The following is a 17,534-nucleotide window of genomic DNA, read 5'->3' on the forward strand; positions in this document are numbered from 1 at the left end:
TAGACCCACTAAACATTTTTTCATAACTTATGTGAATTTTTTTTTTTTATCATTTTTCCAGAGATATATTTTTTTTGGATAAAAAAAATATCTCCTCTCTTAAAGTCGTTGTTTGTCAGGTTGTTACGTATTTATGTTGTCTAATATAATCGCGATTGGCGGAAAGTGTAGTCAGGCACTTTAGGGACCCGGTTGGCGGAAATTTCTTAAATACAGTTGATGTACTTAAATGGTTACGTCTTTTTTTCGAATAGAGATTTTTTTTTTCTATTTAATTTAAACTTTTTTTTATTTAATCCTTCTAAATCTTAAAATTTTTCTCATTAGCAAAGGTATAAGTACAACGGATGCATAAAATTTTTTCTCCCAGTTGACAGAGTGGAATGCGCAATGGTGGCTTAACACGTGCCACCTGGTGTTGCGGTGAGCCAAGAGAAGAATGTGAGCATTAGATGATGCTCAATTGTTTTGCTAGTAAGGCGGTGCTAAACAGATTTGACAATGAAACCTATATCAATATAAAAATAATAAATTAAAAAAAAAATATTCTAACAATCAATTAGTATTATTATTAATATTATTATTAATTAATTTCACACATACAATAAAGATCACTTCAATTCACAAATTGTATTATTATATCTGGTTATCCCTATCAAATTTTTTTTTTTTTTAAATATCAAATCAATATTCCAAACTAGTAAAGCAAAAGTGACGCAGTGACGGTAATTACATGTCTGGTCTAAAACAAAACGGTACCACATTCCCAAAGAAAAACAGTCGAGAGTATATTCTTCAAGAGAGAAACCAAGCAACCATATCTATCTCTCCCAATTTGGTGCAATCGCTTTCCCAATCATCGTCTTTCCAAAGCCAAGTCAGCAGGTTTTCTTTGTGTTCCCAATTAGAAGATTCGGACTCATTAGAATGAATATCACTAAACTCTATTAAGCTCTCCCAATCCCAGTTATCATCCAAACCCAATCCTTTCGGAGAATTACAAGAATAGCATACTCCTCCACTTTCCCCATTCGAGCTTGGGTCCTCCCTCGTTCCCATTTTGTCATGACTCGCATTCCGTCTTTCGTTTTCATCACCAACACTCGCCCTCACATCATTGCTTTCCCTTTCTCTCTCTTCGCTTAAGGTCAAAACCCCACTTGCACCCATCATTTCATTAAAACTCAACGCCCCACCACCGTCATTAATGCCTTCGACTTCACACAGTCCTAAGATGTCGTCATCAACGCCAAGACACTTGTCAAATTCCATCAAATTCCCTTCATGAGTTTCTTCATAGGAACTTGGCTCATCAATGAGCTCTACTTTCTCGTCAACTACTTGAGGTTCCAAGACCATGAAATCCACGATGGCGCTAGACAAACCCTCACTCTCTAGGGACGGTGTGGGTGGCAATGGAACTGCAGCTTCACTTTTCTGTTGAGTGAAACTTTGTTTAGGCCTTTGGGTGTAGCTGTTGTTCTTCTTCATGGCCCGACGACTAGTTCTGCCACCTTTCCTCTTAGCCTTAGGTGGAAACGGAATATCTACTTTGGGTGTATCCATAACTCCTTGCACTTGTAAGGTGTTGTCTGTAGTAACTGTCCTCGCGAAACTGTAAATTTTCCTGCTAAGGTGAGAATTCCAGTAGTTTTTTATCTCGTTGTCCGTTCTTCCTGGCAAGTGACTTGCTATCAAGGACCACCTATAATCAGCAAAGTCAGAAACTTTCACTCTTCTATTTTATTATTAAATACAAAGTCAGATTAAATTATTTAAAAAAATGATTTTATAAGAGTCGTGTGGTAGGATAAGTGATTGTGTAATGTTATAGAGATTCGTTTTGCAAGCCGTAATTTTTTTTTTCTTCAAACAGTGTGGGTCCCATAAAATATTGTGTGTGTAGGAAAGTTTGTTGTGTCACGTCAGATAACAAATTAGCATAAAACATACTCCATAATGGAAAATGAATAAAACAGGAGTGTAAAAAGATATGTTTAATAATAGCATTCTACTGTATTTTTTTTTTTTTTTGATACATGAAAAAATATTTTTCTACTGTATTACTATATTTAGAGTGCGTGCAAAACACCGACATTTGTGGATGATTTTTTAACCTAAAAGCGAGAAAAGGGATCTTAGCACTATTCATTCCCTTTTATATTTCCTCGCGGAGCCGGGGAGCTTTAAAAAAGGTTATAGCTGTCGTATTCAATTCTTTCCGCAGTCACGCAAATGTTCTAGACTTTTTTTGTGTTCTCAGCAATTTTGAGAAAAAAATTTATACTTTTAAATTATATACTTTTATATTTTTTTTAGTATTTAACATTATAAATTTTTTTTTTCTCTCTTTAGTCACTTCAGCTAATGTATAGATAAAAAAAGAATAATTTTTTATATTATAATTATGTTTTACTGATAAAATATAGTGTTAAAAACTAAAATGACAAGTTATATCCTTTAAAAGAAATACACTTTACCCTTTTATTTTATATCATTTCCATCTCTCATTTCTAATTCAATTATATATATTAATAACATAATTAAAATAGCACATATTTATTAGTCATTGATAGATATAACACTTAAGAATTTGTTGTGTAACTCCTGATACATTATTATTTTGAAATTAAAAGTTACATAAATACTTGTGTCAACTAAATATCTTATTTAAAATGTTGAAGTAATAATTCATATTTATTAATATATATAAGATATATAAATTATATGAACTAGGTCCATGTAAAATATTTGATATTTTTGAGAAAGAATATGTTATTATTTCTTAAATTCACACATATATATATATATATATATATATATATATATATATATATATATATGTAAGAATAAGAAGTATTACATTAAATTTTAATCATTAATTTGTTTGCATTTAAGAGTTCAAACATTTAATAAATCAGAATCATTAAATTTAAGTAAAATCAACTATAAAAATTGAGAATAGTTTTATCCTATATATATATATATATTAAAAAATTAAGTAAAGACAAAAGTTGTTGATAGAGGTCTCGATCTCTATTATTACAGAGAGAGAAATCAGCTGAGCTTTGTTGGCAAGAAGATGACTGAGGTTTTCTGTTTACTTTTTTTATATTTTTGGTACATCTGTTTTTTAAAACAGTGACTTGTGATATATTTACAGAAGTAATTAAACTGAATTGCAGTACTTAATTAGGAATGAAAATCAATCTTTTAAAAAGAATTAAGTAGCTGACCTGTTGCCAAAGGAAGCGTGTAGCTTTACGATGGTATAGTCCTCTTCAGCAGAAATGTTCCCTCGTTTGAGGTCAGCCCTCAAATAGTTAATCCATCTCAGCCTGCAACTCTTCCCACACCTTAATAATCCTTCCAAACCCCAAAATGCATGTCAGAAAGAAGCCAATTAATAAGACAAATTACTTCCTCAACAATATCCATATATACATAGCAACATAATTTATAGTTTGAAAGCTCTTAACTCAAAACATACAATGGTCCCCCAAGAAACAATAATAATATTATTAAATAAGTAGCAGAGTCACAATCGAAAAATTTACAATTGATACCCGCATTCTTGGGCAATGACCTCCAGGAACCTTCCCCATTAGCCTGAATGTACTTTGTTAAGATCTCATCCTCCTCTGCAGTCCACCTTCCCTTCCTCAACCCCACTTTTTCACAACAAGGTGCCCTTCCCATATTTAAGCTATGTTTTTGTCCACTATGCTGCTAATAAGAAATGCACAAATTAAACTGTTAAAAAAAAAAAAACAAAACAAAACAAAAAGCACAAAAACAAACTAGATATAAGATATAGCTAGTGTTTGAGATGGCTACCCGAGTCACTGTAGACTATTGGAGAAGGGCGTGTGCATGGTTGAGTGTTGTCAAACGAGGTGCTCTCGTGCTGGTGCTTTAGCTGGCTGAAGTGTAAAAAGGCTTAGAGAAGTGCAAGTGATTTATAGAAACAACAAAAGTGATGTGGGGCTAGTGATTTAGACTAATCTGTGGTGGCAGATTGTGCCACGTTGGGTTGGTAAGAATGCTACAAGCGTGGCTCACCCGCCTTCGACACCCTTGTGACGGGGCTTCCGTCTCCCACGTTGATGCCCCATTTACGAACTGTCCCTTCTTTGAATAAATCACACGAAGAAATTCTTAATTGCTGGCTAGAAATCTCTCTTTGATTACATTTAATATATGTCAATATATTTAGACGGAGTATATTCTAACTACCAAAAATTCTCACTACTAACTTACTACCCATCACATGGGTCAAAGAGAGAGAGAATGTTAAATTTTTTTTGAAAATAGAGAAAAGTGTTAATCTAATGGTGATTAGATAAGTAGTAAGTTGGTAGTGGAAAATTTTGGTAGTGAGAATATCCCTCCTCGTCTATTTATATATATAAAAGTTATTGCAGTTATTAATCTTATGTTATATAAGATAGGTAATTTATGGGATGAAATAAAGTTATAGGGCCTATAATTTAAAAAACAATAGAAAAAGAAAAGAAAAATAAGCATAAAATTTTATGAGTATGCAACGTAAGATAATTAATTATCTTACGTGATATAAGACAACTATTTCCCATAACTTATTATGTATCTCCCCAAATGCAGAAATAATGCAGCAAAAAGCAAAACTATTTTTTACATAAAATATATATAGTTAATTGTATGAAAATTTTTATTAATATCTAAATCGCAAAGCTAAATATTTGCATTGAATGAGGATGAAAGTTTTACATAAAAATATACGGGTTGCATTTTCTCGTAGATAATTGATACAATCAAGTGAGATCAATTGGTTAAAAAAAGAAAAAGAAAAACTGATAAAGTGGCTGGCACATATTTTAATCTTTGTATAAGAGAAAATTTTATTTTCCTATAACAGCAGATTTACATTTTCCAAAAATATATTAATACCTGAATCACCATATTTACATTTTTCAAAAATATATTAATACCTGAATCACCAGTGTTAATATTTTTTAGACACAGATATCTTTCATGAAAGACAAGTATGTTCAGAACGAGTCAAGGATAAAGACTTTAAATCTCTTTCAAAGATAGTATTGAAAAGAATCAAACACATGCTTTAACCCCACATGCTAAACTCTATGCTCCAATAGAGCTATCATTATTTGATACCAGTGTTAATATTTACATCAACCATTCAAAGATTAAAATTTTATGTGAAAATTATTTCAAGATTGCAATTGGTGGGTGTCAAATCCACTTCATTCTCATGGAAAGTTTTGTTATCTTTTTATCCTATCCAACATGACTGAAATAATAAAAAATCAGTGGAGAAATCTCCAAAAAAAGTATGTGAAAATGTATTTATGTATAAACAGCAAGAGTTATTCATATGATAAGGGAATAAAAAATTTACATGAAATTATATCAATATTTAAATCAGAGAATAAATATTAATATAATAGGAGATGAAAATTTTATATTTCGGCATATTAATATCTAAATAACATGAATAAATACTTAGGTCACATGTGAATGAAAATTTTCCATAAAAATACATTAATTAGTATCTGAATTCTATAAATAAATATTTTTATATATTAAAGATTAAAAGAAATTTACATTAAAACAAATGTTTGGTACATTACAGAGAATATAGGCACTAGTTTAAAAACAATTTAAAAAAGCAAAAAAATTCATGAAACCATTGCAAATTTAGGAGGATCCAAGTGGTTAAGAGCAACAAAGCATAGACTCGTTATTTTTTTCAAAATGTGCCTGTCGCCACCGATATACTCCGATACGTTTCGATACGCGTCCAACACATGGTTAACATTTTGGACACGCAGTTAATGTTCTGACACAATTTTTTGACACACAGTCAACTTTTTCTGACACTCGGTCAACCCTCCGACACTTTTTTTCTTACTTCTTGATTTTATTTTATTAACTAAAAATAAAAAAATAATTTATAAATTAATTTTTTTCTGTTATGAAATTTACATGAAAAATTAACAAGGTGCGAGAAATTATTTTTGTTTATATTTATGTTATAAAATTTGAATATTTGATTGATTATATAACTTATTATAGGCTGTTACACGTATTAAATATAAATTATATTATATATTAAAAATATTATTTAATATCAAAACGCGTCCTACCATGTAAAAATATGACATTTTTTAGAATTAACGTATCAGCGTGTCGTGTCGTGTCCCGTGTCAGTGTCGGTGCGTCATAAGAGGTGGGAAATGGAAAAAATGGGAGAGAGCATAGACAATACCCGACGTGTACATCTAGGATTGGTTGGAACATGCAAATTAAAGGCTCACGCTGATTGGTCAGTGTGGACACAAGCATGCTGCAAATCGTAGTCCTGCATTTGAATTGGCAGAATCAATTTCATGATTGTGGTCCGGAATCGTCATTTTTTAGGTGGTCTCTTAGTGTAAATAGAAGGGTAAAATTAGAAAAAAAGAAAAATATTAAGGATAAAATGAGAAAGAAAAAATTAGTGTTGTGAGAGGGAGCACCAAATTATTAGATGATCCTGTAGCATATTAAATATTTCCCATGACTCCCACTCCTAAACACACTCCCAAACCCAAAAAAGAAAAGAAAAGAAACACATACCCCATTCATTTGATTTCTCCTCACAATTCCGAATTCAGAAACAAGATCTGATCCCTAAATTTGCGTTTCAAAGAGATCCTTCCCTTAATATTTATCCATGGCTCATCCAAGATCCAAAACTTTTTTTTTTAATATTCTTTTTTTGTAGGTTTTTTTTTTTTTTTTTTATCGGTTCATCGCTTCACAACCAGTTCAATTCGGGTCGTGTCTCGGGATTAAATCTCTCTCAAAGATGATACTGGGGAGGATTGAACACATGCTCCCACTCTCATCTGCTCAGTTCCGTGGCGCCAACTGAACTACCATCATTTGGTCAAGATCCAACCTCTTGTTCCTTCTATACGCTTTGTGCTATTCTCCCATTGCCATTGCGGGGTATTCACTCTTTCTCTCTATTTTATTTGTCCTTAAACAAGGCATTGAATTCGCGATTCAAATTCTGTTGTTATTTGGGGTGTTCATCAACCGATTCAAACTGCGGTGACCGAATCGAAAAATCGATAACCATAACTGAATTAACTGAAAATCAAAAAATCAAAAAATCAAAAAAATCCCCATATTTTAATTGGATTGAATCGATTTTCGATTTGGTTGGTGAAAATCGATCGAATTCAAACCAATCCAATTCTTTTATATATTTATTATTTTCGAAAGATGGTGACTTGAAATCTTGTTGTTTTGCAGACTTAGAATCTTGGATTCTATTGATAGCAAACTATCTTGTTTTAATTTTTTATTATCTATTAATCTATTTTAAATCTTCATGAGTTTTAAGACTTGTTTTAGTTTGACGACTTGAATTTCTCAGTGGTTTGTAACTTTGGATGACTTTATTTTGATATAGCTAGTGATTTGTAAAACTAAAATTTTAGGCTTTTCGAAGAACCGAAAATCGTTCCAATTCAAATCGAATAAAATTGGATTGGATCAGATTTAAAAAAAAAATACAAACCGAATAAATGATTAAATGATCAAATCGAAAAGATTGGATCAGACGATTTTTGCTTCAAACCGATCCAATCCAGACCACGAACACCCCTAATTGTTATGTAGCAAAAAGAGCTATTACGATATATTTTAAGTATCAAAGGGCGCATCGGACGAGTAGATAAAGAGGGCGTATAGGAAGCTGGCTTTGAAGTACCATCCAGATAAGAATCTGGGCAACCAAGAAGCTAATAAGAGGTTTGATGAGATTAACAATGGTATAAACTTGTAATGTCTTTGGTTGTTTCCTATGATTTTTTTAATTAATTAAGTTAGTGATTAATTTGGTTTCAAAGGATGTTATTTATTGTTTTGACTGTTAATGTTATTATTTATCAGCGTATGAAGTACTTTCTGATAGCGAGAAGAGAAACATTTATGACAAGTATGGTGAAAAGGGTTTGAAACAACATTCTGTAGATGGAGGCAAAGACGGTGGAATGGGCATGGACTTCCAAGGCATCTTTAGCTCGTAAGTCCCCAACACTTTTCTTCACGTTAACTTTACTAACCTATTGTGCTTGGATTCGAAGGTGTGAATATATTACTGTTTCATCACTGCTTGGTTGGCCGAGATCTGATCAGGTAAATGTAGGAGCAAAATAGGAGGAGCAAATCTGCCAATAATGTGCAAGCGCACACACGTCAAGCAATATAGGAATTTTATGAGCTCTAAATTATCGTCCTAAGAAAATAATTATAAAAGTTGCGCTAAAAGAAATGTAAAATAGAAAAGGAAATAACTGAGAGCAAGTAGAAAGTACAGAGCAATTTCTTATCAAGGAACCAACTCGTTCTAAGACTAGGTTAGCCAAAAAGTACTTGTCACCAGCTGATTGAACAAAGTCAAATAATCTGGAATTTGTAAGAACTGGGTTTATCCCTTAGACTTGATAGAACCTTGTCTTAAAATAAATTGGAGAATGTTGAAAGTGAGAGCAATAAACAAAAAGTAGAGAGAAATTGAGATCAATAGTTGGAATGTAGTAATAGTAAAAATAGTAAAAGAAATAGAGAGCTAAAGAGAAATGTTGGTTGAAAAATTCTTAACATCATCAAACAAATAACAAAAGAGAAAAAAAATAATGTTGAGTTCAAGATTAAAAAAATGTAGGCTTGGGTTGATATTTTTGCCCTCTTGGTCGTTCCTAAAACTCCATCTGCTCCCTTTAATGGGATAAGCTCCCAACACCCGTTTTGGCTATGGAGAGAGATTCCTCTGTCACTAAGTTGTACTTCCCAAATGATGGTAGCTCAGTTGGTGCCAGAGAACTGAGCAGGTGGGGGTGAGAGCATGTGTTCGATCCTCAACAGTACCATCTTTGGGAGGGGTTTAAAGTCTTAATCCCGGGACCCGACCCAAAACAAGCTAGTCGCGAAACGATGAACCGATTGGAATATCTCCAAAAAAAAAAAAAAAGTAGTCTAACGCAACTGGCCAGATTACACCAAGCTTTCTTAGAAGTCCTATTAATTAAAACTCAAGGGAGATCGTGCTGCTCCTTATTTCTAAGGTAGCTACATAGATTGCTAGAGAGCAACTATACATATGACAGTTGCTTCTTACTTCTAGATTTTCCTTTCTCTAAAAGCAAAGACCCTAAGATTTATCCTTTGATGTTATACTTACCAGGATTGTTTTACACTATTAGGATTCCCTCGATGTTATACTTACCAGGAATATTCACATTACCAGGAATGTCTTACACTACCAGGATTATTTTGATGTTATAGTCACCAAGAATGTTTTACACTGCCAGGAATGTAAATTAAACCAAGGAACAACACAAATCCATAAATGAAAACAAATTTCATAATAAGTTCAACCTAAGACAAAGGGGGTACTTCTTTTTCATCCTTTCCTAATAAAAAGATTTGATTCATATTGAGAGTCATGATTACAAAAATTCCAAAACACAAACTAAGAAAAATAGAAGAAAACTTAGAAAACAAAGAAACAAGGGAAGAACGTGATGTCCTTTCCCTAGAAGGAGAGAAACTTCAGAACTTAGCACTTCAAAAGTGTCAAAGGTATGTTGATGATGGTGTTGTCCTCTTTATTTATAGTGAAAATATCTTCTGCACGTAACTCTTGATGATGGATCAAGTCAGCGGTTCAGTTTTTCGGGTTGCTCCTTGATCTGGGGTATTTTCTTCTTTCAGCTCGTCTCTTAAAGTGTGCTCCTGGGCTGCTGTTACTTTTGCTGAAACCTTAACATTTTTGTGCTACAATTGTCGATTTCTTTTTCTTGCCTGTTGTGCTGCTTATCAGTTGTTGTATGCTTTCTCAGATTAATGCAGCAGGTATAGCAGTGTGTCAAACAAACATAGCAGGGCATTTTTCTTTTTCCTGCTTCTTTATCAGCTTTATCAACTCTTTGTCTTTTTTCGTTTTCTTCTTTATTTCCCCCCTCCAAATTAGCTTCAAATTCAAATTGGGCTTCAAAGTATTAGGCTTGGGTTTCCTGAAATATAAGAATAGCAAATTAAGCTTGAAATTAATAAGAATTGGTTGTTTTATACTTAGTCATGACCTATGATGCACGGACACGGACACGGGACACGACACGACACGCTGACACGTTAATTCTAAAAAATATCATATTTCGACATGTTGGGACACGTTTTGATATTAAATAAATTTTTTAATATATATAATATTTATATTTAATACATATAAGAGTCCATAATAAGTCATACAATCAATCAAATATTTAAATCTCATAACATAAATATAAATATAAATAATTTTTCGTAATTTATTAATTTTTCATGTCAAATTTCAAAACAGAAAAAAAATTAATTTATAAATTTTTTCTTTTATATTTAGTTAACAAAATAAAATTAAGATTTAAAAAAAAATGTGTCCAAGCGTTGACCGCGTGTCAGAAAAAGTTGACTGCGTGTTGGAAAAACGTGTCAAAACGTGTCGGAGAGTTGACCACGTGTCCCCAAATGTTGACCGCGTGTCGGACGCATGTCTGAGCGTGTCGGAGCGTGTCCGTGTCGGACACATGTCCGACACACAAATTTTCCAATTTGGAGTATGTCCGTGCTTTCCAGGTCATAACCCAAATACCACTAAAGCCAATTGTTCCTGCCCAAAATGCATAGAAAGTGCTCTATACTACTGATTTGAGTGCAATTGACAAAAATAACAATAAAATATAGGGAGTTCAATAATAAAATATTCAAGACAACTCTCCATTTTTGAGAGCTATCAATCACCCACAATACCAAAGATGCTTATTGCCGGAAATTGATTGAGATATTGAATTTGTGTTTCTTTGATGCCTATGCCTCTTTGTTTCGTGGTAACACTATGAATGCTTCTTTCAGCTTCTTCTTCGGAGGATCCATGGAGGAAGAGGAAGAGAGAATTGTCAAAGGTGATGACATGATTGTTGAATTGGATGCAACCGTGGAAGATTTGTACATGGGAGGTTCATTGAAGGTGAGGTCATATCTGGCTAGTGTTTTGATTTTTTTTGATATGCCTCCAGCATATAATGTTTTAAACCTAAAAGGAGCAATGATTTAATCTAAAATGATTTAAAAAGGCTTATAATCATGATAATGATTATTAATCCATGCTCAGACTTACTCTTATAGAAATTTTGTATTTTGTAGGTAAAATTACAAGAAAAGAGATCAAAGCACAAGAGCATAAGAAGGGAAAATCAAAGTGTCCCGCGCCAAGAGTGCTAAGTCCGTGCTAGAAGCGCCTGAATATATTGAAGCCACTATTTCACCACGCCAATAGCGTGGGACTGGAGCTACCAGCTCCAGCTTTAGAATAAAGCCTTATTTTGTCCACGCCAGTAGCGCGAGCGTGGCGCTACTGGCATCAGGAGAACATGATTTACTTAAGTGGATTCAAATTTGCATCTAAAAAGGAGATCTTTGAAGATTTGATAGAGATTTGAAACCAAGTTATAAAAGGAGAACCAAACCCTTTTGAAAGCATCTTTGGCTGAGCTATTTTCTAAGAGGAGGATAGAGAGAACAAAAGCTGGAGATCAGAGAATTTCAGAGAGAGAGAGAAGCTTAAAGAAATTGAACATCATTAATTTCCATTCTTCTTCGTCTTATTCTTTTTATTTCTTTATTTTCTTTAAGCCAACTATGTTTGGCTAAGTTTCTTTTGTAGTTAGGGTTATGGATCCGACGTGAATCCTTTTGTGGTTTAAATTGTTTCTTTAATAAATTGTCTCAACTTGTTTGTGTTTTATCTTGGAATTATTTTATACATTCTTGTATGAATTGATCACTCATATAGGGATTTGAGGGTTAAGGTTCACAATAGATATATTGGAATTTTAATTCTGACGGGAAAATACCAATTCTTGCATAATCTAGATATAGGCTTGCAAGAATTGCAAACTCTTATAATTCATCATGTTTAAACCTTAATCTGAAAAGGAATTACTAATACATTAGGGTTCCAATTGGGTTAAAGGGTTAAAGTCACTAAGAAATTAGGATTTAACCAATCAATTAATTAGAAGATGAATTGTTTGAAACAATTGAGATAAATTATTATTGAAATTGATTTAAACTACTCAAGAAGGATCAGAGGTGAAAGATTCCCTAGTTACAGTCTCGTTATGATTTCTTTAAATCCATTTTAATTCTCAACGTTCTTAGTTTGAATTACTATTGCTTGCGATTGCCTTTATTTTAAGTTCTTTCGTTCAAAATTATTCTTCTCTACACCTATTGATATGTCCAAATTAAAGGGAATAAATGGAATAGTACTTGGTGCAATTAATCCTCGTGGGAACGATATCTTACTCATTACTCTATTACTTGTACGACCGATATACTTGTCGTGATTGCAACATATTTCCATTCATTAAATCCGTATGTCTATTGATGAGGTATGATAAACTCATAGTTTATCATGTTTTAAAGGACTAAAATCATTCTTATATCTAGTCAAAGGCATGAGAACTTAGAGTTATTTGACTAAAAAGCATGGATTTTGAATTATTGACTTTTATGAATATTTTTTTCTTGTTTTGTAGGACAATTAACTTGAAATGGAGCATTGGAGCAATGGTTAAGCTGGAAGGAATTAAAGCGATAAATGAGGAGCAACTATTTAGTGAAAATCTCCCTGAAGTTGTCTTCCAGCCAATTTTTCATATCCAATATGATGGATTTGGATCTTGTGTTATTCATAGATATTGTAGATCTCTATTTTATCTTTCCAATGAGACCAAGATCACATCAATTGAACGAGTATAGATTAAGTTATGCCCAAAATACGTAATTATATTTTTGCTGCTCGCGAATTTGCTCGTTTTATCAAGCAAACTTAGCGAGCAGCATGGTTAATGAAGGATCATGGATCTTGTGTTATAAAAGACACACTTTAGGATTTTTCTAATCAATTTTGACAGCTTGGGGACAACTTTGGAGGTAGAAGAGCTCTGTTCTGGACTTGAGAAGGCGGAGGAACGATTAAAGCTTCATCGAGGATATTTACTCCTTTCTTGTAATTAGATATTTAGTTTTATGTTATGCAATTAATATGTTTTCCCATTCCTAGCTTTGTAACTTGTTTATTAACTGATCACTCATAGATGAACACATGAATCTTGCATGAAGATAGAGATGTTGGTGTAGGATTCTGATTGGTTAATTGCTAGGTTTTGCTTCATCTATAGATAGACTTCTGAAATATATGACCTTTAATTCTTGTTCTTAATGCTTATCCTAGGAGAGATCACTAAGGGATTAGGGTTTTGAATAGGATAAATGATTGAAACACTTAGGGATTGAGTTTTAATTAATCATGAAAGAATTGTCAATAAGATGAATTGAATGTTACTTATAAGAAATAGTAGATTCATTAGGAAAATATTGAAAAAATTAACACCCTAGCTACGCTTTGCATTCTTGATTCTTGATTTTGATAGTTGTTAGGTTGTTTTAATTTCGGTTTTATAATTCAAATCATATTCTCAAAAACTTTTAAGACAGATCCAACTTTAATAGCGTAGATAAATTATTGCTTGACAGATCAATCCTCATGGGAATGATACTCTACTCATTCATTTTATTACTTGTACGATCAGTATATTTGTCGTGATCGTAACAAGGTATATTCAACATTAATATGAGTCTCATACCAATTTTTTTTTAACTTAAGCAACATTTCTTGCCAAGGATATGGATGGAAATGGAATTAAATTTAACACTGTCAGTTTTATATGATAAATGAGGATGAGACCTGGAGTGAAGGTCACTAGCTTAAGTCTAAGAAACAACTTTTCTGCAAAAATAACCTTTTTGCAAAAAATGAATAATTAAAGTTGTGTATAATCGATCCTTATTAAATCTAGGAAATATTCCTTTTGCAAAAAATGCAATAATAAAATTAAATACAATCGACCTTCACTGCTACACTTGAAAAGTCAAAGAGCATTGCTCAATGGGGATTGCCCTTTAGTTTTATTTGATATTGTAGTACTCTTTTTACCTGGCTAGATCAACCAGTAAAAAATTTAGAAAAAAAAATTAGCTGCAGAACAGAATTGATCTTGGAGCTGCTAAGCAGAACTTGTGTGTTCGTAAACACTGCCTTAGTCATGTCATACACATATTCCACATTTATATGGTAGATGATTTTACCTGGGCATGTCCCGTATTGCCCTTTCTATTCTATCTAGGGTGGCCATCGTGATTTACAATTAAATACATTCAGTGGGCACACACTCCACCACTAGTAAGGCAAAGTAACTATCATAGTTATTATCTATTTGTTAAGCATTCTGGTCCGGTAGCAGTGTAGATTTTCTCAGATATTAGGTGATTGCTTCTCAATCTCTCTGGGGTCTTGCCCCTAGCATTGTAAATATCAGGTTTGGAGGGAGAAAATTGTTTTAAAGCCTGCACCTGGGAAGAGACGCTGTAACTGTAGAAATGAGTTTAATCACAGGCAAATAGGTCCTGGGATGTTTCAACAGATGACAGAGCAGGTAAACATGTTTAAGAATGTTGAATTTTTTTTTCTTTCATTTTTTTTGTTGCTTTTAGTCTTTTCTTTGGGATGCATATCTTATAATAAAAACAAACAAATTTCTTGATTGATGACATTTTTGTATGACCGAAATTTTAGTTAATTTTCAATCCCAGACAACTTTTATTCTCTTTTATTCTGAAGAGGGGGTATGTGCATGATAAACCTTTAGTATATCTTATTTTATAGACTAAATTAATATAAAATATCAAGTTAAATAAGTTAAAAACTAGGGTTTAATATAATAATCATGAACATTATCTGAATTTTGCTTAATTGAATTATGTTTGTTATTTTTAAGGGATTTGTTGACAAAAGGAGTCAAAGATGAAGATTGGATAGATAGAGATCACAACTAGAAGAGATGAGATCAAGAGATGATAGAGGAAGATCAAAAACAAGATAGATTTGAGATCTTATCAAGTTGTTAGAGAGGAAGCTTAAGCCTCCATCATGAAGCTTAAGCCTCCTAAACAAGCAAATAGCCTCTGCCAATGGAAGCTTAAGCCCCAATAAGGAAGCTTAAGCCTCCAAGATACCCAAAAAGTCTCGGCCTATGGGCGCTTAAGCCCCCAACTCAGGGCTTAAGCGCGACACAAGAAGAAAGTTTTGTCGCGAGGAGCGCGCTTAAGCTCCCTCCATAGCGCTTAAGCGCTCAACGCGAATCTAAAATCACCGTTCTAGGGCGCTTAAGCGCGCTACAGCAAGCTTAAGCGCCCAGTCAGATCCAACTTAGGCCCATTCAATGTGTTTTATTGGGATACGAACTCTTGGCCAATAAAAGAACCATTGAGGACCAGAAATACATAACTTTTACATTTGCAAAACAATTCTTGGTGCTTGGAGGCAGAATGAACGCGGAGAAACATCAGATTCATGTTCGTGAGCGGCGGAGGCGGATCATCATCAAGTTTTCAGTGGAGATATTGAAGATTCACCAATCACCTATGGAGTTTGAGGGAGCTTTTATATTGTCTTTTGTTCTTGATTTTGCTATGTCTGGCTAGTTCTTTAAGTAGTTAGGGTTAGATGGATTTTAGTCGATTTATTATGCTTTGAACAATTTGTCTGTTAATTTTCCTTTATATCATGAATGAAGTTATCTGTTTTTAATGCTTTATATAGGCTTGAATCTTATATAATGATCATCGGTAAATGCATGACAATAGGGATGTTGGTGTGTGATCCATATCTGATAACTTCATCGTAAACGTTATGATTCTAGGGATAGACATAAGGTTTGCGTAATCTTAAGATTCTTGAACTTAATGCTTCTGTTCTTGGGGAATAACCGGGGAACTAGGGTTCTTCCAAGATCGTAAAGGTTTAGGGTAACAAGGGATTGAGCCCTAATCACATGCGAAAGAATTGATTAGATTGATACTAAGGACGATTAACATTTAGAAGGAATTCAAACATAATAAAGAGATTAAAGGAAATCGAACCCCTAGCTACGTTTTTATTTTATCAACTTATTCAAATCTTTAATTTCTTGCCTTTAATTCTTGCGAGTAATTAGCTTTAATATTTAATATTTTAATTCTGCAATTCAAATCCTGTTTCCAAATACAACTTTGATTGTCCAACTTAAGTTGCGATAGTGAATTGGTGCTTGAACCGTAATCCTCGTGGGAACGATCTCTTACTTAAATCATTATATTACTTGTACGATCGATACACTTGCCGTGAGTAGCTAACAGTGCATGTTTATTTTATTCTTGTTAACATATATGAAACTTTTCACTCCTATTTCTTTATTTATCTGTTCAGGTCTGTGAGCAATGTCCTAATGTTAAATATGAAAGAGATGGTTATTTCATCACTGTTGATATTGAGAAAGGCATGCAAGACGGACAGGTAAGCTTGCAAAGTATATATAAAGGATTTAACTCTTTAGACAATTGGCATTAGGCAATCATTGAAAATATCATGTCTTACTGGCTTTTTGACCCTTTTGCCCCTCATTAATTAATTAATAATCAATTTGCCTCTGATCCAGAACTATCCACCAACCTGCTCCCTTTTAGTCGACTACCTTGCTTTTTAGTCGAGCAAATGGTCAAAATTCAGAATGTGGACTACACCAAATTTAGTCGACTAAAAAATCATCTTGATCGACTAAATTTTTGGGATATTTAGTCGACTAAGGCACGATATTTAGACGACTAAATATCGACTGAAACCCTATATTTTCCATGTTTTCGGTCTCATTTCAATTGTTGTTGTTGTGCAAACCTAAATAGCTCCCTTTGTTCATGTGTAATCCTCTCAATCCGATTGTATTTCATCCCACCATCTCTACAGACCTAATATTGTTAAATCATTGTCATTGCACAATTCCAAACCCCCAAAATCCGAACCCAAACCCCCAATTTCAGAACCCTAGTCCCAATTTTGTGAGGAAGATGAGCACAAGTCCAAACATGTATGTGACAATGATCTACTATGATGGAAAGCATTATGAAGGCCCCAATGGTGTTCAATTTGAAGGAAAAACGAAAATGTTGAAAATCAAACGGGGCACTACATACAATGAGTTAAAGGGGAGAATTCAGCAAAAATTGGGTCTGCAAGGCAGCCAATGCGTTCAACAAATGATTGCCAGGGTAGAGACTACAGTTGGTAAGGATGCTATTTACTACATTGGTAACAATATATGTGATGATGAAGATGTCAAATGTGTCATAGATGCAATTGTTGACCGAAAATTTCAAAATTTTATTGAGATATATGTTGAATTAGATTGTGGTCAATCTTCATCTGCACCCATGCATACAAGAAGTGAACCGTATTTTGGTCATGAAGAAAGAGTAGTCGATTTATCTGCACCTGCACCTGTCATAAGCCATCTAACACTGCGGGAAATAGATGAGGATGAACAGGATACCGATATGGACAGCAA

The 17,534-nt window shown here is 33.4% G+C and overlaps 2 protein-coding genes across 2 annotated transcripts; one reads left to right on the plus strand and one right to left on the minus strand.

Moving 5' to 3' along the window:
* Positions 1–662: 662 nt before the first annotated feature.
* LOC133285250 (transcription factor MYB111-like) lies at positions 663–3,898 on the minus strand. Its single transcript, XM_061482460.1, has 4 exons — positions 3,838–3,898; positions 3,567–3,726; positions 3,237–3,366; positions 663–1,705 (listed from the first exon to the last, which is right to left on the minus strand). The coding sequence occupies exons 2-4, from the start codon at positions 3,697–3,699 to the stop codon at positions 796–798; spliced, it is 1,173 nt and encodes a 390-aa protein (XP_061338444.1). The 5' UTR covers positions 3,700–3,726; positions 3,838–3,898; the 3' UTR covers positions 663–795.
* A 3,030-nt stretch (positions 3,899–6,928) lies between these two features.
* On the plus strand, positions 6,929–16,801 carry LOC133285239 (dnaJ protein ERDJ3B-like; the record flags this gene model as incomplete). Its single annotated transcript, XM_061482450.1, is given in 7 exon segments — positions 6,929–6,993; positions 7,672–7,823; positions 7,945–8,077; positions 10,945–11,059; positions 14,475–14,591; positions 16,403–16,489; positions 16,772–16,801. Coding segments are annotated over 7 exon segments (699 nt in total), but the record flags the coding sequence as incomplete, so codon positions are not given.
* Positions 16,802–17,534: the final 733 nt, after the last annotated feature.

Source organism: Gastrolobium bilobum, unplaced genomic scaffold (genome assembly GCF_033153095.1).
Source record: "Gastrolobium bilobum isolate Gb01-03AN ecotype WA unplaced genomic scaffold, APGP_CSIRO_Gbil_v1 utg12170, whole genome shotgun sequence".
Lineage (NCBI taxonomy): Eukaryota > Viridiplantae > Streptophyta > Magnoliopsida > Fabales > Fabaceae > Gastrolobium > Gastrolobium bilobum.